This window comes from Takifugu flavidus, chromosome 7 (genome assembly GCF_003711565.1).
Source record: "Takifugu flavidus isolate HTHZ2018 chromosome 7, ASM371156v2, whole genome shotgun sequence".
In the NCBI taxonomy this organism is placed as follows: domain Eukaryota; kingdom Metazoa; phylum Chordata; class Actinopteri; order Tetraodontiformes; family Tetraodontidae; genus Takifugu; species Takifugu flavidus.
The window spans coordinates 6,248,428-6,273,201 of record NC_079526.1 but is presented as its reverse complement, the minus strand read 5'-3'; the positions used below and the strand labels follow the sequence as shown (position 1 = coordinate 6,273,201).

The window sequence follows — 24,774 nt, the reverse complement described above, 5'->3', positions numbered from 1 at the left end:
AATATTTATTTAAGTTTTTATCCCCCCCCCCAACACCACCACCACCACACACACACATACTCAGAGCTCGTCTGATGGATGGAATTCCTCCGAGGGCTGCCTGCCCAATAAAAACGGGAACGGGGGAGGGAAAAGAGCTGTTGATGCTTAAATTTAAATGGTATAGCAGAAACATGAGAGTGCAACCCCCCCCCCCACCTCCTTCTTCATAAAATGATACCTGAAAGGCAGGAACGTTGAGTCAGAAGTGTGTTGCAGCCCCCCCCACATTTTATATGATGAAAAAATGAGAACATCAACATGTCTCCACATTGTGAGTGCCTTATGGAAGGTGTCAAAGATCAGAGTAGCGCTGTAAGGCAGTGTCTCCCCCGAGGAAACAGATGGTATATACTCACCTAAACAGGCCTCCGAGTGACACCGCCCTTCCATATACCGCACGCCGCCACTTGATAGACATCAGTCACCTGCTGAATGATTGCTGATGAACATAAAGCGGCGTTTTCAAGGTTCGGAAAGCGAGTCGACTCCCTTTCAGGCGGCAGCGCGGGAGGAAGCACAGTTGTCAGCATCCCTGCAGTTTTGCGCAGTGATTCGATTTAGCAAACGTCAAATAAAATCATCCGTCAGGGCGAGTGAGCGAAGGCCATCAAGCCACAGCAGCGCGGCAGAAACACTCACTTTTTGATCCGCGAATGTGTGTAAATATTGTAATAAGCAATAAGGTTTCGCTCAGAAAAGATGCAGGAGCTCAAACGCCACTGACAGGCGGTACGGGGCGGCGACGCCGTCTTTTCTCCTATTCTCGCTGGGTCCCGAGTCTCAGATAAGACGGCGCCCTGCTGGAGGTCAGACGCTGCACAACAAATCACCTGATTTTTTTGTATTTCTCTCCTCAGTTGGATTGGTTTCCCTCGCCAACTCAGTTGGGTTTACTACTGATCTAAAGTTAGCTGGTTCTCTTACTAAAACTATCCCATAGATCACTGGTACAAGCACATTGTTACGGCCGACAGCGCCGCTCTCACGTTGTGCAGGAGTCAGGCGCACAGCGACGATCTGTGGCTGGAAATAACTGCTAGCTTGTGTGCAGCTAGGTGCCGTAGATTTGATAGAAAGCAACCGATGTAGCATATGGAACTATATGTAAAAAAAATCACGATACAACTCTAGAAGGTTGTGTGTGCGCTCAAAGCTTCACTAAAATAAAACCTAACCCACGTCTCCTGCTGCCAGTAGGGGGGCACGTTGCCCCTGGTGCCTCATGTTTGTCAGAGGACATTTTGGTTCGGGTGAAAAAAGTTTTGTGTTGAGTTTGAATTGCAGTTAAAGCCCAAACACAAACCAATGTGCTGCTGTCATGCTGTGTCCAGGCATCTTTGAACCTAATGGGAAGGGTTTAATCACTTTAATAGGATTAGATAATAATGTCATTCATGTATTTTAATTAATAATATAAGTTCAGCCCATACATTTTAAACATGTGTGATCTTTATTTAACGTTAAGACATGAAGAAATTGGATTAAATCTCCAAAATCTGATGAAAGAGGGTTTTTTTTGGCGTGTTTTAGCTCAGATGTATCTTATAAAGACCTGCAGGCCTTGTTTAAACACAAAGGTTGCAGCTATTTCCTCTGCCTAAATCGAAGGCTAGAAGCCTCGCTGCTTTGTATGGGCAGCTAGCAGAGAGTGCCGCTGCCTCCAGAGCAGACCGTCCTCCCAGGGAGGAGGGCCACAAAGGGAGGAGGGGAAGGCAGGGGGCGGAGGGGGGCTGGTGGTTTCTGTTTGAATAGCATGAGGTCTTTAATGTTGTGTTTGAGCCTGACTGGGCACAGATTCATTTTAGAGGGAAAATGAAATAACAAGGGAGAGGGAAGAGAGGAGATTTTAATGCAATGTTTTGCGATAATCCCTCTCCATTTTGGAATGGTTCAGGAGAACTCATGCGATAAAGCCTCATACAAGCCCTGAAAATAATAAGTTATTTGTCTTGCCTTATAGTGTCGAGCTGCAGGACGACTCGCCGGGGCCCCCGCGCTTTCGATTCACACGTGCTCTGTTATCTCTGACGGAGCGCTCCCCGACACGCAGCCACATGTCACTCCATCAAATTAGACAGCGTGGGGGAAGGTGGTAGTTGGGGGGAGGGGGGTGACAAACACATGGGCATCAGACTACAAATGCAAGAGAAAAGATTGAGTTTTTTTTTTCAGAGGCGCGGGAACAAATAGTCTCTTTTGTCCCGAGGCAATGAGGGAACGGAGCGACGGCTCAGCCCGGGACCTCCACCTCTACCCCCCCCCCCCCCCCCACCGCCAACTCCACCATCACAGCCAAGACATTGACTGGCGAGACCGATGATGGGGGAGTGCAGGCCAAGGTTTACCCGATAGAAGCGCCTCTGACAGCGACGGCGGTGCTCGACGAGTCTGCCGCCTTATCTCAGAGGCAATTTCCCACATTATGGCTGTGATTATTTCCAAATCACCAATCAAAGCAACAGCGAAAGAGCCCTCATTGGCAGTTCCAGCGGGCTACAGATGCTAGCGGGGGAAGCGCTGACAGAACAAATGTCAAACAACACCCACATTAGCTCCTAAAAATGTCTGTTCGCAAACAGACGCTAACTTGTGATGAAGAAAGATTTCAGGTTGGAAAATGTCTGCGTGCGCTCTGGTCCACCGGGGACGCGGAGGATCCGTGCTGCTCAGCAGGGTTATAAATAGAAATTCTGTGGTATTTCCGAAAATAGGTTAAGCTGCCATCACTGCACTGCTGGCATGACATCACTGATTGCCTGCCAGTCCCCCCACCCCCCCGCCCCAAAAAGACTGCTGCCATGCTGCGCACAAAAGGAGGGGAAGGATGGGGGGGGGGCAGAGGGAGCATCTGTGGGCGGCCGCAGGGCCACGCCGCTCTCCCCGCCTGGCCTCCCCCCCCCCCCCCTTCACACTTCATCCCCTCCATCATGGAGCCATCTCTCCACGTGCCCCCTTCCATCCATCTCCCCCGCCGGAGCCGCCACGCCGTAGCTAACAGTGGCGATGCTTTACGGCCGCGCGCACAAACCGGTCAAGGGCTTTGCGCTGAAGATGTATCGCGCCCACGTTTGTTTGTGTTCTTTATTTATTGTTTGTGCCAAAATAACACGTTAAACGCACGATAGGAGAAGGATCCGAATTCCTCCCCTTCCATCGAACGGCCTGGATGTGCGGCGCCCAACATGGCGTGCTTTCAACCCCCTGCCGTTCCACGGCCGATCTGGCTTAACTTAAATAGAAGGATGACTCAAATTAATTAATGGCTCATTTGCTCTTATATGTGTTTCAGGTCTCTTCTCCAAGCTCTTTATCTGCAGCCTATCTATTAGCGGAGTTTATTCATTAGCCGGACAGCATTTCTAGCATCTACTGGGCTGAAACTGATTACCAGGAAATATACGTGAATGGTTTACACCCCAGTGCCTCCTTGTTAGTCAGACCATTAGTGTTAATTATTGCTCCTCTCCAGCTCAGCAGTGACATGACATAGATAAAGAAAACTGGGACAGAGTTGTATTTTCCCAAGAAATATATTCAATTCCGACTTCAATGACTCCCCGGAAATACCTTGTTTGCAGGCAGAGATGTGATGTAAATTGACAGCAACGTCCCTGTGAATGTAGGCCGCGTGAGGGGGACGTGCGTGCGTGTGGCTGTGTCTCCGCCGGAGCCTCCTGGACACCTTTGAAGTGTCTTTAAAGGCATCTGAAATCAAAGCGACTGAAACCCGATCCGCGTCTCGGCCCGCGATCGGTTTGTAGCCGTCAGTCATCTCTAATTGCGACTTTGCTGCTTTCAATTGATCTATAAGAGGTTCCAAAGCCTTCCGGAGCACGAGCGCATTAAACACACCTGTCACGTGCATTCAAGGGAGGACGCGCAGCCCAGGTCCAAGTATGAAAACGATTTTCGCCGCTCTTGTTTGTTTTCCGGCGCCGTTAAGGAGAATATGCAGTTTTCTGACTTTGTCGGGGCGCTCAGGGGGAAACGTTTATTGATCTCTGCATAAATTCCAGGCCGGCCGGGTGGGGGTATGATGGGATGGGGAGACAGGGTCTTGGCAGGTGCCGCACTCGCACAGGCAGCACAGTGGGAGGCGACGAGTGTGAGCGTACACATTATTTACAGCTCGCTGAAACTCCATCCATTAGCAGTGACAATTAGCTGGCTCTTCTGGGATGCCGGTCGTTATATGTATTTATAGATTAGGTCCTGGCTTCAGCAGCGGAGGAAGAGGAATAAAGTCCACGGGCCACTCGAGTGAAGGCTTACTTTAAATTCTGGTGAGGAAGGTGCCAATATGCTGTAAACTAAAGTCTATTTCAGAACTGTATATTGAAAGAATTCTCAGGGACTCGGGGACGGCTGGCCGGTTACGATCAATCACTTTGCTCCTTAAACGGAGCCCACTGCCAACAGAACCCCCACAGGAACTGACCGGACCCTACTCTTTTAAATGACTTCCTTTACAGGAGATACGCCGGCGCCGGAGCATCCGGATGCTGACCAAAACGTAAATGTTTTACACATGTTGGAGCCGGCACACAGGTGGCCCTGTGGGACGGCAACATATGGATCCGTTCGACTGCTGCCAGGAGTTCTGGGTCGTCTGTACGAGCGCATAGCAACAAATCAATCTCAGGTCTCCTCCTCGGGAGTTAGAAGGGATCCTCTGGATGGTCGGGGGGACGAGTTCTGGGTCTACTAGTGGACGCTGGTGCTCAGTGTTGCTCTCCGTTCCCACCCGTTGCTCAAGGTAAAGGGATGATGGGGAGTCTAGGGAAAGGGGAAACGCGGAGGATTTGGAGCTGGATGCAGCAGATGAAGGGATGGAGTGATTGATGACAGAGAGACGGGGGAAGGTATTCGGTTCAGCGTTCCGAGATGGTGACCGAGCACTCGCTGCCTTTAAGGTGGATGTCTGACTTAATTAAGGTTAACGGGTTACGCTAGGCTATACTGCTTATATTACAGCGGCCGTTACAAGCCCATTAGGCCTGGGCAGAGGAAATATTGTTGTCAGAACAATGAATGAGAGCGTTTCAGAGAATGCGCTTGTTTTAATATACCTTTGTGTCTGCCCCCCCCCGGTCTCTCTACCCTGACACGATAGCTAGTGGAGACTTACTTTTTTTTTGCCAGAGGTGGGGGAATGATTATGTGAGCTAAAACTTCAGCGAGAACAGACTGATTACCCTCCTCATGGTCAATCTGTGCCACTGAGCCTCCCTCCTCCCCAGCTGGCAATGATTCAGGCCATAATCACATTGTTTCAGTGCTGATGATGTGTGTTTCAGCGTCCGACATCTCCAAAAGCCTGTTAGCTTCCCCGGTGCCCCACATAGCACTAAATGAAGTAAGCGAGCGCCCACAGCGACCGCGTTTTCCCAAATAGTGCAAATGATGTGTGAGGGTGCAGGTGGGGGGGTGATGGGAGGCCTGGCTCTGTTTCTGGTAGCTTCACACTCCCACTAATCACTGACACACGGAGTGCAAGGTCACACTTTTTGTCCAAACACGAGTGTGGTTTAGATTGACTGGAGCGGGGAAAGAAAAGATACATTTGGTTTAAGTCCATATATATAAATGTAAATATAATATATATGTGTATATATATATATATATATATATACTGTATATATCAGGGTAGGTCAACGTGTCTTCCATGTTATTTTAATTGGATTTATTTCCCCTGTGTTTCCGGGATGTTATTATCTTTTTAATAATTTGTGAGAACAAATAGCTTACACGATAAAACACTGTCAGCGGAATTATTAATAAACCGTTATTAATTAATAAATAAATTGATTAATTTCAATATATGTGAAATGGAGAGGGAGATTGAGGTAGAGAGAGGGAGGGAGGGGGAGAACGAGGGAGAGAGGTAGAGAGAGGGAGGGGGAGGGAGGGAGGGAGAGAGAGAGGGAGAGAGAGAGAGAGAGAGGGAGAGAGAGAGAGGGAGAGAGAGGTAGAGAGAGGAGGGAGGGAGGGAGAGAGAGGGAGAGAGGGAGGGGGAGGGAGGCCTCGCGCTGGTGATCATTACTGTGTTTGTCAAGTCTGAGCAGCATTTCTCTCCAAAATGCCTCAAATATCAGGTCGGTGTTGGCGAGTCAGGACAATCAGCCGATAGTTTTCATGATTGGGACCATATTTCACTGCTGAAGCTGAATTTAGCTCCGGGGTCACTGAAGCAGGTGATCTAACATGTTTGTTGACATTAGCCTCGCGGTGGCTAACAAGCAAAGCTAACAAGCAGCTTTTAAAAATTAATGGGCACATTTTACAATAGTTGTACGAAAGTCATTTTCAAAGTTAAGAGTTTTATTTGAATCCCCCAAAGAATGCGTGGTAATTCATGGATAGCGTGGTTCTACATTTCTATTTAGATGGAATGATTTTTGAATTGAATTGAAAAATGTTTTGAAACTTGGCTAATGAATTAGTGGTGATTAGTGATTGTATAAATTAATTTCTTCGATTTCCGCCCGTCAGTATTCCCGGATTGTTGTCCGTGATCAATTCATGGGCCCGACCTTTTTAGCTTTGACCATAACTTATAATCTAATGGCCGACATATTGCATAAAGGGGACAGAAGCTATTTCTGGTCTTTGGTGATGAAACCTGTGTGAGATAAGAGTATCAGGTGATGTAGAGGATCATCTGCTCGCAGGAGGAAGGCTTCCCCCGTTGCTGTGTCAGCAGGCTCTGATTACAGTGGCTTTTTGTTGTATTTCAAACAATTTCATCATGCTCCCCCTCACACTTCGGTATGCACTGCAGCACTGGCAATTTGTACGTGTTTGGCTTCCAATTATAGAGCTTCTTCTTTTTGCCTTTGGCCCGCACGCTCTTATTAAGCCATACATTGAAACCATAAAATAACGGCCTCTGTGTTTCTTCTTTGTCGACGCTGGGGTGGGTATTAATTTATTCTAGTAGCCTGATGCGTTACACATTAACAAATAAATTGTGTCTGCGATTGTAATGCAAAACACTCATTTCTTATTCAGAGTCGGGGCCAGCATTTGTCAAGTAAACCAACAACAAGCCCTTAGAGACAGTGGGGGGGGGGGGGGGGGGGGGGGGGGGGTCTCGTGGAAACAGCCTCCAAAATGGAACGGTTCTCCACGATTATCCTCGTGTCGAACAAACAAACAAAACTAACATTTCCACACACTTTATGCCACTGCGCTGCTGCAGGAAGCTGGAGAATTAGAGTGCAGCCTGAGTGATTGAGTGATGTGATGGTGGCCATTGGAAATCATTAGGTTAAGGGGGGTGATGGGTGGGGGGGTGCTCCAGCCAGCTACCTCCCAGGTCACGACTCCATCGCAATACATCTTCTGCCTTTGAAATAAACACCGCGGGGCGGCGAGCGAGGGAGCGTCCCAAACAAAAGCCCCCCCCCCTTTTGAGGAATGGGGCAATAAGCAACAAATGCAGGTTTTTATTGCTCCCTTCCTCACGGGCACGCGAGCGCGTGACACTTAAGCCCTTGGGCGCCCAGATAAAATGTTACAGCCCAATCAATGAATCAATCTGGAACACGGCATTTTAACCTCCTTTTTTGTGGCTCTCCCGTGGAGGTCACCGCGGAAACGCAGAGTGCAAAGGTCACTGAGGTGTCAAGAGACGCCACGCATGCACAGGCACAAACCAAACACATGATGAATATTGAGGTCCTCTTAAAAGAAGAGAAAACCCCCCCCCACCGTCCAGAGAATACTTGTGTTGTTGTGAGATCCTTAATCTGTCAGGTGCAAATTACTGAGTGTCCAGCCTGGGGAGCGTCCCTGTCCTCCGTGTCTCTGCAGTCCTCTGCCTTTTGTGGCCCCCGCTGTCACAACCGTTCAGGCGGGCGGATCCTGGCTAGGCTAGCAGGAGACGCTGACAGGACATGGCACTCGGGACAGTCGAGTCGGGCGGATTCATCCGCGGAATTCTCTGCTCATCTTCCTGTTGTGTGTTGTTTTTCAGCCCGGCGCCACAGGAAACGCCGGGCGACGTCATCCGTCGGGCTCTTCTGCTCTGTCGCATTGTTCCCCAGCCAGCGTGTATCTCACGAGTTCCCCCGGTGTGTCTCTGTTTCAGGTTGCGCCTTTCTCACTTACTGCGCCCGGGAGTCGGCCATCAAAGCCCAGAACGCCCTCCACGAACAGAAGACGCTGCCAGGGGTGAGTCTCCGCCCTCTCCGTGGCTCTGTGGTCTCTCTGTGGTGGCTGGCCAGGCCATCTGTACTCCTGTATATTCCCAGAGATGAAAACCAGTTTGGGAAGCAATTCAATCAATAGCTCGACCATTTGAAGGCCCATTTTAACTGTTCTATGTGTGTGCTCTCGGGGGGGATTTGGCCAGGGTTGTTCTGATCCAGTCACAGCCACAGATGGTAGCATATAAACCTCTGCACCACACATAACATCTGGATAGATCGGGAATTTGTTTGTGATACAACAACACAGCAGTGATGACATGTCAACAGTGTTGGCGGACCTGTGAAATTGGACCTTTGAGCCCGGCCGACTCACTCCTGATGGGGACTGAGAGCGCCCAGATCACACCTACCAGTACCCAGAGAGGTCTCAGCACGTCAGTCCACACGTCCTGTCGTCTTCCGTCCACCACGGTACAAGCCTGAGACGGACACACCGAGGTTATTTCCTGTGGCCTCCCTGGAAACATGTTTCATTTTCCCTGCAAATTGGCCCAGCAGAGGCTGAAGGCTGCCCCCTCCTTCATGCTCTGCATTTGAATACTATAACGGTAACCACACACACCAGATGTCTCCATGAAAGGTCATAATTGTGTCCAGCATTGAGTGTGGAGGAAGTCATTTTTTTTTTTAAAAAAAGGATCTTTTATTCTTTTGATCCCTTTCCGGTTTTTGTCAGAGATCCGGCGTTCCCGCCAACGTCTCTCTTGTTAAAAAAGCCCCCCCTTTGCCAGCCTGACCCACTGATGGGATTCAGAAGATGATGTGGCTGAGCGCATAAATGAGGGGCACGGGGGGCAAAGACATAGGCGCTAACAAGTCTAAAGCTGTCGCCTCCCCCCGCGCCCTCATTTTCTGCATGTTTCCAGCGTCAGGAGCAGAGCTCCAAAGCAGCTGGGCTCTGAAGGGTTGAACAATCCGAATGGGGCACCAAGAACAACTTCAATGTGCACCTCATTAATTCATGCTTAAAGAAAGAAAACATTTGATCAGCATTTCCAGGATGTGTGAGCACAGCGCGGAGACACGGCTCCTTTAAACACACACTGTGTTATGGACGCGCGTATTAAATGATGCCCGTGAACCAGTGAAAAGGCAAATCTTAGTGGTAGCGACTCCTGTGATGTAAAACCCTTTTCTTGAATTTCTCAGTCCTGCTATAGCCTCCCCGCTGGCGTCCCTGCACACAGCGTGGCACCCCCTCCCATCCTGCCGCCTCCCCTCTGTCCCCCCCCCACGCTCCTCTTCCTGAGACAGAGCGTGTCATAGAAATGTAACAGGCAGGCGCTGACGGATGTCAGGGCTGACAGAAGAGGCTTCTTCACTGGTCGCTCCTAGCTTCACACACACACACACACACGCACACACACACACACACACACACACACACACACAACACACACACACACACACACACACACACAATAGAGGTACATAGTGTTCTCCGTAAGACCGAGGCTACAGCACTCGCTACATGCAATTACAGCTCACAGCTGTTCTTATGTTCCACACAAAGAGCTTGTTCCTGAAACCACGGAAGGTAACCAGATTCAAGAATTTTTCCCTAAACAACAACCAATTGAAAATCGTAATTCAGTGTGTGTGTGTGTGTGTGACTACCGATGCATCTGACATTGCTCCACCTGTCCATCTCTTGGGTCTTCCTTCTCTTAAGATTTGCTTCTGGGGTCCCCTCATGTGATGGTAAGTTGACGTGGCAAACATTCGTCTGCAATATTCTGATTAAAATTCCGTCTGCCAACGGCTGGGATGTCATTAATAGAAACTAGGAATTCTCCAGATATGATTTATGAGTTCTCAGCTTCTGTGGGTTTGCGTTAACCCTCACGCTGCTGTTACCCAGCCAGCGCGTAGTGTCGATGCACGTTTTTATTGTTATTTTAAACATTTTGTCTGTGGTAGCAAAAGTAACTCGTATGAGGATCATTTTTGAGCTCAGATAATTGAAAGTATCTTTGTAATGACCCTGAGGGCAGGAAAAGTGTATTGACAAGTTTTAGGAGTCGTTTAAAAGAGGAACAGGTTGAGGGGGACTTGGTTGTTTAAACATAACCATGAACCCAGGACTGATAGCTTCATATTAGCATTTAAGATAATCTGGCAACATAGAACATACTGTATATATTCATGAATATTCAAAATCTGCAGCTGCTTAAAAGTAGAACTGACCAAAGGAAAATGAATGCCATTATTTACATAATTAGTGTCACGTGGAGCATCCCAGACTATAAACACAATCTGGAATTCAGCAATCTAAAAAAAAACCCCTCCAAACTCCACTGTTGACTGTGGTTAAAACAACTTTCCACGTCTGCAGCCCTGCAGACGTCATTAGAGCAGAGATAGTTCCAGGTTTGCGCCTGAATGTCACCTAAATACTTGTCATTCCAGAGGACGTCAGGGGATTTTGAAAGGGAAATAAAACTCACATTTCATGAATCTCTATTGCTATACACAAAAAGATGTGCGCTGCATATTTTCCTATAGCATTGCTACGGAGCCGAATCTCTGGGGCTGACATCATGTCTGTTACACGTGCACGGCACCAATCAACCTTTACACTAATTACACTGCCTCTAAATCAATGCCGATGGTAATTAATTTATTTAAAGTTTATTTGAAGCATTTAAACTCCTAACTGTTGCATAATTGGTTAGTCTTTGGTTTCATTCCAAAATTAGTATTAATTATTCCAAAACAATAAGAAAACATTGGCTACCAGCATAGGATCGTCTTCGTACAAGAGAAGACGCCAGCATTCTTGGATGTCATTACCCACCTCCCCTGTTACACATTAGCAGCAGAGAGGAACAGTACAGCCTATTGGAAGTGTACTGGACAGGAATATAGATTCCTTCAGTGAAGTATGATGGGAACCTTGGGGACACCAGCGCCTGACATAAGTCTGCCCACTGAGTAGGAGAAGCTCCCACAGTTTACATCGTGTTTCTTGGCTCTATTACTGGCGCGTCCTCATATGCATGTAAGCGTTTCAGTGCAAAACCTGATCTTAAAAGTGTGGAATATGAACAGCCGCCTTATTAAGAGCCATAGGCTGCTCCTACAGTTGGTGCGTGTGCTTGACAGTATTCCCATTCCTCCACACAAGCCTGTCGGAGATTTACTCCGCTCTCTTTCAGCATCACAGCCAAATCCTGCATCCTTCACACTATCCCCTTCCCTTGGTTGACTGCTTCCCTCTATCTCTTCAAATCCCAGAGATCAAGGAAATAATCTCAGTCACTGCAGCAGGTCTGCTTGCTCCAGCATTCCGCCCCCCCTCTTTATCATGCTAGCATTTGTGTGCAACAGTAATTGCCTGGGAGAGGCTACGATGAAAACGCGTTTGCTGCCTGCGTTTACTCAGGTTATTTGTATTGCTTGACCTGGAGGTAGGGTAAGACACAGGAAGTGATTTATGGAAACAGCAATAGCATTAAAAACCCAATGGGAGAAGATTATGCTGCAGCACACGCACAAGCTTTCAGCAGTTTTGAAGCATTAAGTCGATCTCTTCCCTCTCCATTAACTCTTTCTCCCTTTGTCACTGCTCCAGTGTCTCTACACCCGTTTTAGCACCCATTCCTTGTATTTTAACAGATGTGGGTGCATGTATGTGAGCGTACAATATAGATAAAATATAGATCTCCTAATGGTCTTGTGTAACCTTTCAAGTCCAGGTTCTCTATCAGAGACCTTTTATTGGGTTATTTCTGGAAGCTGCAGGAGGCGCGCTTTAATTTGGAGGTCCTGAGCTCCAGAAATGTTCTTTTTTCCCCTGACGTTGCTTTTACTTGTTCCATCTATCACTTTTGCTTGCTTCTGCTGTTTATCTACCACTGTGTCTTGTAGAATGTTAGCTGGGTGATGCTATCCGTTGCAATTAACCCTTTCACACACACACACACCCACCCACACACACACCCACCACACACACACACACACACACACACACACACACACACACACACACGCCCACACACACACACACACAGATACACTCACGTCTATTGTTTATAATCTCCAGCAGACATGCTGACCATGCTACTGCTAAGACCGAATGACTCGGTGTTACTCTCTATCAAGGTTTGAGGATTCTGATTGTATGACTGTGTGCATGTGTGTGTGTCTGTGTGTGTCTGTGTGTGTGTGTCTGTGTGGGCTTGTGTACTCTCTTGTGTGTGTTAGTGTGCAGGGGTGGGGGTGGGAGTGGAGAGGAATGGTCAGCATGAAGCCAATCGGTGCTGACAAGAATGGAGGAGGAAGAGGGGACTCATTAGCCTCTGGATGACAGTGCATGTGCGTGTGCGTGCATGTTTTCAGGCAGAAACTCACAGTGACAGAAATGTAGCTAATTCAGCTCTGGATTTTAAATGAAAACCTTTTTTTTGCTGCCAGTTTTATATCCACATCTGCTATTTCTAAAGAGTTTTGCTCTTGTAAGACATCTGAAGCACAGTAATTAACAAACATGTCTGTGAGGACTCAGGTGAGCAGAATCCTGCTTCTAAAGGATCTAATTTCTACAGTTAGCTGAGTTTAATGAGTTTAAACCTTTGACCTGGTCTTTGAAGAACACATTCTTAAAAGGAGAAGCAGGTGGTGCTATAATACTCTGACTCTTATGAGGAGACAGTCATGCAGCTGTCTGAACAATCCTTTGTTCCTTTGCCCAGCAAGGAACCTTGGAGCTTGACTATAGTTTCATTTTGCTGCACAACCTCTTTACTCTTGGGTAACAGTCAGAAAAGGTGTGTATTTCACTGCCTACTGATGCAAACAGTGGGGGACAAAATGGGCTCTTCAGTATTTAAGCACACTGCAGTGTGAAACATACATAATTCTAATGTAAAAATGGTCCCTCTGTAACATCGCTTCATTGTTTAGATGACTTCTTTGTCCAGCAACATTGCACTGGGAGGACTCGGAGGGAGGATTTATCAACTTTAGGGAGAGTTAAACTGCCAGAAAAGTGTTGAGGAAAAGGGAGCAGGGAAGCGTGGGTCAGTTGACAGCTTCAGGCCGGACCTTTTCCAGCTGGAACGCACAGCGTGCTGCGTCCCCGCGCGCTCAGAATGGCCCGGTTGCGTGGTGGAACCGTGGGGGGAGCTCATTTGTAAAGCAGATTTACAGTAAATGTGCTTTGGTGTAGCGTCCGCAGAGAGACAAAGGGGCTGCGCAGCAAGACTGCGCGCATTTGTCAGCAAAAATCAGGGCTAATGAAATACAGTACACATGGCTGCAGGGCACCGAGCTGAATGTGATTGACAAGCTGTGTGAGTGGAAACAGCCCGACGGCCCCCACCTCTGCCGCCACCGCCGCATGAGGCAGCCCGCCCGGTGGGTTCCGAGCCCCGGCCCCCTTCTCGTCAGATAAGGGAGACAGCGTGAGTCACGGGGACCTCTTATGTGAGGGTCCCTTGGGGTAATGACACGGAATATAAGCGTGCGGGCAGAGCTAGTGACGGACCTGCTCATGTGGAAGTATTTGCATTGCAGAAGAGGGTTGTCAGCGGAGCGCGCTGAGGGAGCCGGTGACGGCGTGATCGCGGGCGCTGGAGGCTTCTGTCGTCTGCATTCAGGACGCTGGATACAGCTGAGCTAGCACCGGCGAGATCAAGCGCGGCGACGCGCGCGGCTTTCCTCCACGTTGGGATTCGGCAAGCATGTTTGCCGAAGCTTTGTGTTTTTCATCGATATCAGATTTAGATTTTCACCTGACACTTCATTTTAAGTGGCCGCGTGCTTTGTCTGCGGAGGCGGCCTTAAAGCCTTTGGAACGTAACAATAAGCCGGGCGGCTGCAGAAGAGTCGGGAATATGAATTATATAGCCGTGTGCCAGCAGCTGGATGGCAGACGCGGGCTTCTAAACCATTTCGGTCTCAGGTGCAATAAGAGGCAGTTTTTAATAATTCACAGTAAAACAGTGAACTCCATGTCTTCCAGGCAGCAAGCTCACATTTAGGAGAAACACTAAATTCTGCTTTCTCGCACATTTTCAGGCCCTGAACCAGAGTGGGATCATTGGCAGTGGCGCACACGGGTCATCTTTGTCGGGGTGTGCACGTGATACGTGTGCACGTCCATGATAGGAGGGTTTAACGTGGCCACCTGAGCCTCAGAGTGACTCTGCGTTTTGCATGATTTGACGTGTCTCCAGACAGCCGCTCTGACCAGGAAGTCACCTCAGCAAGAGGAGAAGCGAAAATGGAAACGAGGTAGAAACGCGAGGAGGGGAGGAGGCGGAGGGTCGGGCGGAAGACGGGGAAGGTCCAGCCGTGAGAAGCAAGAGCGGAGCGATTTGAATCGCGGTGATGTGAAGATTAAGAGATGAGACAGGAGTGAGAGGGAGAGGGAGGGAAAGAGCAGGAGGTACGATGAAGCCTCGCCACTGGATCAGGACCGGCAGTCCGACCGCTGTTTTCTATATGAAAGGGGAGAAAAAAGCGGGCCGGGGCTGCTCTTTTGTTGAACTCCATGATGAAGTGTGGAGGTTGCGGGGACATTCATTACGCTGGCAGTGTGGCGTCGGCTGCCTGCACATCCCCTGCCTCTCACATTGTCCCATCAGAATGGATGCAGCGCTCCAAAGAAGCAAAAAGGATAATCAAAATGAACAAAAGACTTAAGAGCCAATGCAGTGATGAAGCTTTGATCCATGAACATCCCCAGGATAATCCGTGTTTTGCACACGGAATGCCAGTCCTTTGTTTGCCCTGGTTTCTGGGAATATTAATATACTACGTGATATTGATGGGACTTATGAAACCTCCCTCGTCAGCAGTCCCTCTTAATGAAAGCAAAGATGTGGAAATCATTCATTTACCTCAGATTGTGTTTCGCTGACCTTTAAAAGGAGGTATTTATGGTTTGAAATAACCACGGCAACCTGGTCAGCCGTTCTGTATCGTGTAGTCGTGGTTTTATTTCTTATTGAAGTGAAATCAAACGTTCTCATGATGATAATTTATCCGATGAGGCGGCAGCGACTGCTTGTTACACTGGCGAGCCTCTGGAGATGGAACCGTAGGCAGACTTGTTTGTCTGCCACAGATTGCTGCGTCTCTGTCCACATTGGATGCCTTTTATCTTTCGCACAGTCATTAAAACCTAAAAACTATCGATCTGATTCATTTTGATGGGATCTCTTTGTGCCCGCTGCAGCCTCATTAGCAGCGTCCGCTTCTTCCCGTCTGCTCCGCTTCCCTCCAAAATATTCCTTTATCCGTTTTTTTTTTGAGCCTCATCCTCCCGGCCGACAGGTTTAAAGACGTTTTGGAAGCGGAATTTATTCGAGCAATACATCTGTGAGATGCAGCAAATATAAATCCTGCAGCGCGTTTCTGCATGCAGGCGGCCCCGACCGGTGCATCGTGGACCGCTTCCAGGAAGTGCGGCGAGCGTCTGCTCCCCAGCGAGAGAGTTCAAGCAGTTCAAAGCAAAACTTTTTCACCATCAGAAAGCGTCCTTGTAGAATCCTCGCGCTTTATGCTGTTGACAATACCTGTTTCTGCTCTCCTGCCCATGTCTGATTCTGCTCTCTGCTCGGCTCTTGGATTGTTTTGGCGCCGTCCCGCTGTCAGAATACAGCAGCCAACACACGTCAGGTGTGCTGTCATCGCCCCGTATGTGTCAGGGTTCTTTTTAAGGATGTCGGGTTTTAAAATAAACACCCCAAACATGCACTGTAAGGAGATTAAAAGGAAATGGAGCCCACTGAATTTTACGGCCGTCTGTCTGAATTAGCGAACCCGCCGTTCAAATTCTCTTACCTGTCGGCCTGTTTTTGATGATAAGCATCCGTGTTTGTTTCTGCTGCGTTGGGATGTCCAGCTGCTGTGGAAGGCTGCAAACGTTCATGTGGAGATGGTCCGAACGAGGGAGCTTTGTTTGGAGAAAGAGATGCTAATTGCTAACTATTAAAAACAAATTGAAACAATGCTCATGCTGTGGTCAGAAAAGCCGCGCTAGCTTGTGCTGCCAGTGGAGCTACAGTTAAGGGATGTTTCTGGCGGTGACAGGGAACAGAAACTCTAACTTTTCCTTTTCTTTGAGTCTCTACAGCCCTCCAGGCTGTGTTTTCTTCCTCATGACTGCCATCTTTTGCTGCCTGACCTCCTTTACTAAAGATTTTGGATGGCGGTCTGGCCAAACCTCAGAGAGTCAGAACATCCAGCAGGAAGAGGTGCCAAGGTTGCAAAGAACCAGCTGAAAGAAAATAACTGAGGGGGTTTTTCTGCAAAAGGAAAAGCAACAGCCAGTCCTTCCTACACTGAGGGAGAACAGCGCCTCTGATTTGTGTAACCTTTGACCCTCAACTTGATGTGGGTCTTATAGTCAGTATTTAGTGATGTTTTACTTCATCAGAGGTGAAGATTTGAAATAGGAGATAAAACAAAGGTCCTTGGAGTAAATGGAGGCCTGCAAAACGACCTAGATTTAATATTTTCCCTCCTTGTTTCCTCAGAGTGGCAGGACACAGTGTGAGAGATAAATCCTTTCTAATAGAAAGCCTCTAGGGTCTGCAGAGGAGACGTGGTCGATACGGATAGACGCGGAGGGCTTTGAAGATGGCCTCTCCCCTCCATCCATCCAAGCAGATGGAAAAGGCGAGAGAGGGGCCCACAGGGACAGCCAGGCTAAGTTTCTGATAAACACCCTGTACGTAACACCTAAGATGTCCCCGTGTTTAATGTGACAGCATCAAGATTAACTCACATTAGGGAGCCCTGAAAGCTGCAGCTTTCATCCGTCCTGCATGACAGGAAGAGAGGGACCTGGAAACAAGGACCTACAATAATGGCAAACAAACATTCGGAATTCACCATCAGCTCCCAGGAATCGCTCGACTTTTATAGACACGCGGCTTCATCGGGCATAAAACGAGCTCCAACCAACGCGGAGGCAGACTAACTAAACAGGACCCACTGAATGATGCAGACAGTAATCATAACCAACGGCATAAACTGTTCCTGAGATTTGAAACAACACAAACATTTGAAGTACACCCTCTGGTGATTTCTAATGGTGCATTTCTCTGCAGCAGGCAGGCATTATTCATCACTCGCCATTTGGAACTAAAAGACTGCTGTGGAACGAATCATGTATTTCCTTGTGTGTTTGACAATATAAGTGAAGGTGTTTAGTTGGCCTAATGGATTTCTTTTGACAGAGAGGCGTTCGGTATTTTGTTTTTGTCTGTCAACATGCAATTTGCAAGCTCAATGAGCAAAATGGATACACTCGCGCTTCTAGGTGCATGTTATTATGCTGCTAGCATCCTCAGAGAGCGCTAACGATGTCAGAGCTTCATGCTGTGGCGATGCCTTTATTTTACACGAGGACATTTAGACCGTAATGTTGGAACAGAGCCCTCATAAATGAGAGCTTTGTCTCAAAGTGAAGCTGTTTTTGAATAGACCAGTAAAACAAACCAGACCAAGAATGTTTTCGATAGATTTATCTGAACGTGATCATGTCTGACATTCAGTTTAGTTCCTTTATTTCATTAAGATCCCCCCCAAAAAATCCTGTCATCTCTTCCTATTGTGTTGCTGAGCCCAGGGAGGGAATCCTTGAGGCCCACTTTATCCTCTGAGAGACTGAAATTAGCTTCATCCCAAAAGTCATTGTTGGACTGTCAGTCACTCCGGGTACCTGGGATTGTCCCTGGTTCAAGAATGAAGGTAGATTTCTTTTCTTCCCCAGCAGTGTTGGTAATGGCTGTGCCCCTTAAACCACAAAGGGCTCTAATGCATCGTCTCTTCCCTTTGATGATGACTATAAATATGAATGAATTAGGGGCTGTGGTTATTGTTGTATACAGAGATGTTCGTGGAGTGGGGCGCTGGCAGCAGGGAGCCTCTGAACACCACCAGATTTAAGGGCTTGGAATATCCGGCTTCCTGGCGTTCCTGCTGCTCACTGTTATTTATTAAATTATTCAAATTAACACTTGCAGCAAGCGCGGAACATTCGGGAAGAGATGAGCAGGAAATAAAGAGGAGGAATTGGGGGGAAAAAGAGAGAGAAAAAATTGCATTGTGGGAGAAGAGAGTGGTTGCGGCGCGGTAATACGAGCGCCCCCCCCCCCCCCTCCCATCCCCGTCTTGCCTAAAAAGAAAGAAAAATGGAAGAATCCTTCGCAAACATCAAATGACTTCCTGAATAGTAATGGGGAGACAAATGTCTGTCGCTGCATCACAGGCATCATTTACTCTGCGTTTTCTGGAGACAGACGCTCCGACTAAGAGCCGGTGGTGGTCGACCGTCCTCGCAAACAAGGGAGGAAAGAAAGAAAAAAGGGAGCCGATTAAACAGCTCTGACAGATGCCACCGACTGGGCTGTTTCAAGCTCTTTACAAGCATTTATCATGATTTTTAGCATCTTTCCTGTCTGTCATCACACCTGTAAACCTTGTTCTTGATCCCAGTGAAATATTGTCAGATTAATGCATCAGCCCCAACTGGGATGCGTTCAGGGGCGCGAGTCTGGGATTAAAGAAGAACTCGGAGAGTTACGGCCGTCCTAACGTTCCAGAGCTGCGAGATATTTAAGCATCTTGCATCTTGAGCTTTCACCAGCCCACACGCTCCCACATCAAGCCTATATATATAGCCGGGGAAGAGCTTTTTTCTTCAGTGCATGCTGTGTTGCGAGAGGTTTGGAAGTGTTTGTCTTTGTTCTCCTGGCAGTTTTGGTATGTGTGGGCGTTCACGGTTCTTTAGGAGCACCTTGGGAATGCATTCAAACAGATGGAGGGTTAAACCACAGCGTTTCCTTCCAAATTCAGGGTTATGTGCTGTTTTTTTGTAGCCTGCTATTTTAGATTGTTTGTTTTCCTGTTTGTTTGCATTGTTTTTTAGCAGGATAATTAAGGGTTGTGTAAGCAACAGTGGACCTTTAATTATGTTGTCATATGGCTGCAGGATTAAGCTGCTAATCTGGCATTTTGGCCTTGTGTGAAGATTCATTGTTGCTGATTATAAGAGAACAGCTGATAAGAGCAATGTTCTCAGCTCTGACACCAGAATCTTTGCTGTCCATGAGCCAGTCCATGAGCCAGTCCATGAGCCAGTCCATGGCCAGTCTATGAGCCAGTCCAAGAGCCAGTCCAGGAGCCAGTCCATGGTGCTGTCCATGAGCCAGTCCATGGTGCTGTCCATGAGCCAGTCCATGAGCCAGTCCATGAGTCGTCCACTAGCCAGTCCATGAGCCAGTCCATGAGCCAGTCCATGAGCCAGTCCACTAGCCAGTCCACGAGCCAGTCCATGAGCCAGTCCATGAGCCAGTCCATGAGCCAGTCCACGAGCAGTCCACTAGCCAGTCCATGGTGCTGTCCATGGTGCTGTCCATGAGCCAGTCCACGGTGCTGTCCATGGTGCTGTTGTCCATGGTGCTGTCCAGAAGCCAGTCCATGGTGCTGTCCATGGTGCTGTCCATGGTGCTGTCCAGGAGCCAGTCCATGGTGCTGTCCATGGTGCTGTCCATGAGCCAGTCCACGAGCCAGTCCATGGTGCTGTCCATGGTGCTGTCCAGGAGCCAGTCCATGGTGCTGTCCAGGAGCCAGTCCATGAGCCAGTCCATGGTGCTGTCCATGGTGCTGTCCATGGTGCTGTCCATGGTGCTGTCCAGGAGCCAGTCCGTGGTGCTGTCCATAAGCTAGTCCAGGAGCCAGTCCATGGTGCTGTCCATGGTGCTGTCCATGAGCCAGTCCGTGGTGCTGTCCATGGTACTGTCCATGAGCCAGTCCAGGAGCCAGTCCATGAGCCAGTCCATGGTGCTGTCCATGAGCCAGTCCGTGGTGCTGTCCATTAAAACCAGACTGTAAAACAAAGATGTAAATGTCTCAGTTCACAGCCAACATGCCACCATTAGCTAACATGTTCCTTGTTGATTTAGTGACCTTGTTGGTCGACCCTGAGAAGGTCACAGGCTGGAAGAGGCCATATCTCACCTGTTGATCCTCAAATACCTGCTCATAAATGGAGCCAGTAAATGAGATATTTGTGTCCTGGATTGGTTCCGGCACTCTTAAGATGTGTACTTGAGCTATAATTGTTGGGTGGTTTAAACATGGCTGGCTCACAGGTTCATAGAGGCTGCATGTTTGCCCTCTCAGTCAGAGATAGGCACATCAGATCTAATGGAACTGCAGTGGCTGTGAGTGATATGTACGAACTGTGTGCTTTCTGGAAAATCTGTCCACTGGAGAAAGCCTTTTCTGCCAAGCACCACAATTTTTACCTCCTCTGGGCAAAGCTGCATGTTATGACACTCATCTATTTGGCTGCTTGCCGTCTTTTGTCTGCAATACATTTGTTATTTGATTTGACAGGCCCAGAAAAGAGTAATTGCTTTTCTGACCTGTAATTTTAACTCAGCCAATGTATTAACCCAAATACACAGGTTTGATTTATGTCTTTTTCAGTCTGCTGCTTTGCTTCGAACAACCTTCCCACACCCTCGTTGCACCTTTTTTGTTTTATTCTGCTCGGGCCTATTAGACTGTACTAAGTTTAATGACATGACATTTTATGAGTGCTGTTGGGGCTTAGCATCATTCTGAATTCTTGTCTTCTCTCTCTTTACTTCTTTTCTTTGTGCCTCAAAGTATCTCAATGCTGTTTTTCTCCTAACTCAGCAGGGGTGGCACCATGCGGGCTCCCGAGGAGCTAAACCCCAGCCTTCAGATATCTTAAACCAGAACAGGCTTATTTACTGTGTGTAACTATGGTATAATAACACTTGAAAATCACCTTGTTAGACTCACAGTCCAAGATGTCTCCAGCACTCTGTGTGTGTGTGTGTGTGTGTGTGTGTGGTGTGTGTGTGTGTGTGTGTGTGTGTGTGTGAAACATTTACTTGCTCTCATGGTGGGCAGGAGCCATGGCTGCTGCTGATGTTTCAGATGTTAGCAGAAATACTTTTTTGGGTTTGTTTCTCAGTTAAATATGAGACACCATCTGTCTCGGCATTCTCCTAATGGTAAGATTAAGCTGAAATTTTTATTTCAGATATTTCTTTCTTTGCATTTCACCCACAGACACACCAACTTCCTAATTGAAAAAGTGACGGCTTGTTTAGTGGATGTGATTAATTGCATGCACCCATACGTTCCTATAAGGAGCCGACTGTAGTTAATAACGAGGTTTAATTTGTGTTTTAATCACAAAGTGCCACTGGGGGGATATCATTCTGAAAATGGCCAAAGTTGCCTCTAGATAATAGAAATGAAATGTAAATAAGGATTCTCCTGATGATGTCATAATGTTACATTGCAGTTCGCTTTAATAGAGTCTGGCGGCCCGCAGAAAAGTCTTAATTGAGAAGGGATTTTGACACAAGTTTGGTGTTTTATAACAATGGAATCATGCTATGTTTATGCTGTTGTAAGTATTCTATGTTGTGCAGGGCAGGGAAGTGAGCTCCACAACAGTTTAGTGTTTTTAATAACGGTGTAGAATCTCCCACTGCAATATATCTCCCCAGCAGCAGATAGCCCCTACATACATTAACAGGATGTGAGGACATTATAAGCAACCAAATAGCACGTTGGCAGTCCAATAAACTGCTGTTATTAAAACATCCGTGTCTAATAAATAAGAGGAATTGAATCTGCTCCTGCTCACTGTTTAGTCTTCCTTCAGAGCTGAATGAATGCATGGGCTCAGCAGGGGCAAAGTAGTCCCTGACACGAATAAATGCAGACACGAAGGGTTATTTATTAATGTGCTTTTCATAACCTGCTCTCCATTAGATGTACTTGCCCTCTGTGCACAAGTTTTAAGCAAAACTCATTAATATCTACGTCTTCATCTGGACAGGGAAAAAAACCAGATCCAACTGCATTTAGTTGATGATGAATAAAGAAAATGTTTTGAGTGCTTTATAATTAGAGCGGGGTAAAAATAAAAGCCACCTCTTCATTTCAAAACAGCCTTTTTTTATTTTCTCATCACCCCTGAACTATTTCACTCTGTTCACCACATTGGATGAGAAATTAAATCACTGTGTGCCCACTCGTTCACGTGGAAAGACCCTTATTTTTAGTAGGCTACGTTTTGTTTTAATGCAAAGAGACAGCTCTGTCCTTTATAGTCAGGCCCTGTTCCTGACAAACGGACCTCGAGCTCTACACAGCCAGCATCTATATTCACTAGCTTTGCGTTCAGAAATGTCAGAGCCGCCAGAACGTTCAGATTTAGATTCCTCAGATTCTAATGCCACCAGAAATGGATCTTGTTCTTCGACGGAGGAGGGGAGGGGGATCATCTGAATGGCATGATGTTGCAATACGAACGGAAAAATCTAAAGATTCAGTCCGTGTTATTATGGCCTATTAATACATTCTGCCCTGGCAGCTACACTTTTCATGGCTGTCTTGACACTTGCTAAGCATTAGTCTGCACTTTATCTCACACAGTGTCAGTATTCATTCACGCTCTCCTACAGCATGATCAACTCTTGGTCCTGCTTTTTTGAAGTATAGCTGCGCTGGTGACGCAGAGCCTCATCCCTCTCATGACCCAGCAGAGACAGGCAGACTGGTCATTTTTTTCATACCGTCCTTTCATGTAGCTGCTCGCTTTCCTTGAGAAGAAAAAGCAGATTGTTTGTTTTGCCGAAGCCTCTTTCATTTTACACTGGAGGAAGAGACCATTAATATTTTTTCTGCCATACATCTTATCCGCGGATAATGCGGGCATTGCTCATAGATGAAAAGAAATAGTGCATTACTGTCACGCTGGCAGATGACACATGAAGCTCTCATCGGGCGCCTGCTTTGAATAGCTATGATACTGCAGGGGCGGCAGAGGCATTCAAAATGGGGAGGAAAATAGAGGACACACTGTGGGCAGACGGAGGGTGATGATGAGAAGAGTGGAAGTTCTTTATGTTATTCATGTTTCGACATTTAAACTTCCAAGTTAGTTGGTGACACAACACGAACCATATTGTCACTCCTGTATAAAAGACCTGTTTTCACTGTGTTTTCAGTCTTTTTCATGATGTGACGTTAACTGTTCTCAAAGCATTCAGTTTTTGTGCTCTGCAGCCTTTAATCTTGCAGAATGTAAATACTTCACATGGTGTATTGATGCATTTTTAAATGATCCGACTAAAGAATAAAATAATCTATCAAATACGTTTAGTTTCAGTCCACAGCAGAAAGACTTCAGAGGGTTGATTTTAAAGTGAGGGAGCGTCATCATTTATACAGTGTATCATACAATCAAACAATAAACCTGTTACAGCTGCTTTGAACAATGGGATGGAGCCCACACAGGACCTTTAATGGAGTCAAGCGTGCAAACCATTAATCACAAAGCTATCGGATTTAAAAAAAAACCTCTGTTTGAGATGTATTTGCTAATAAATTAGAATAAAACGGCATTTATCTGTCATTAATCAGTCAAACATGTCCATCACTGAGGAATGCCTGGAAGGATAACATCGATTTTTTATGGGTTTCATTGCATGTTAGCTTCAAGTGCATTTACAATTGCATGTATAAATCCATATGTATTCATACTCTTTGCTTTAACAACACACAGACTTGACACTTGACTTTCTTAAAGAAACATCTGCTTTGACTTTTATGACTTTATCTCTGGTTTCATAGACCAGCTGTCTTGATCTCTGTGGGCGTGTGACCTAGTGGCTGACTTGTGGGAACCAGAGATGCTGTCAAGCTGAAATCCTCCCCAGTGCTGCAGAGGAAACAATGGAATAAAACATGTAACAACCCCAAAATGTCGACACAAACCAGCGTATTTGTCAGGGTGACCCGATTCCAGTCAAAGCCACACTCCTCCTTACAGTTTTGCATTTTGAGAGAGGGAGAACCTGATGGGTTTGACGCTGGGAGTGTGCTACAGATGCAGCTGTGCTTGCTTGTAAACCTGCATCATTAAGAGCAGGAGGAACTCCAACCAGAGCTCTCAGTGTTTAAAGACAGGTGACGCTGGGGGAAAGGTGGGAGAGACACCGGTGTGTACTGACAAGCTCATATGCACTCAATAAAGCTTTCACTTCTGTTAGAAAACTAAAGTGAGTGCAGCAGCGAAAACATTCCCCAAACCCGCCGTTCTGCTCTTTAGCGTTTCACTTTCCACCCTCTTTCACCAAAACCCCATTCTGGCTCCCCCCCCCCCCCCCCCCCAGTGGCAAATGGTGGTTTATTTCCCTGGTGGAAATATTGGACTGTCAGTCAGATCAATTGTCAGTGGCCAGGGCACTTCATGGTTCCTCTAATTATATTCCTGTGCAGCTGGCTTGGGCCCACGTAGCTGTGGGGCAGCCATTGTAATAGAGGCATCACTGGGTTATAGATGGATAGAGCGAAGTGTTGGCCAAAGCCTTGCAGTCATTGCTCGCGTCGGTGGAGAGGCTTTACTCCAGCAGTCAGAGCAAGGGCCAGGGTGTCTTATCTGGCTTCTCCATGCAGCTCGCTGTGTGCAGGGGGAGTGCATTACCAATTCTCTACCCTCTCTTTC

At 47.3% G+C, this 24,774-nt stretch overlaps 1 protein-coding gene across 8 annotated transcripts in view; it reads left to right on the top strand.

Annotated features, from left to right (window-relative positions):
* celf5a (cugbp, Elav-like family member 5a) overlaps positions 1-24,774 on the top strand; it is a 142,935-nt gene that overhangs the window by 3,009 nt on the left and 115,152 nt on the right. For all 8 annotated transcript variants that reach the window (XM_057038247.1, XM_057038246.1, XM_057038240.1 and 5 more), the window contains exon 2: positions 8,135-8,217. In XM_057038247.1, the coding sequence (XP_056894227.1) occupies positions 8,135-8,217 (83 nt within the window). The remainder of the gene's footprint in view (positions 1-8,134; positions 8,218-24,774) is intronic.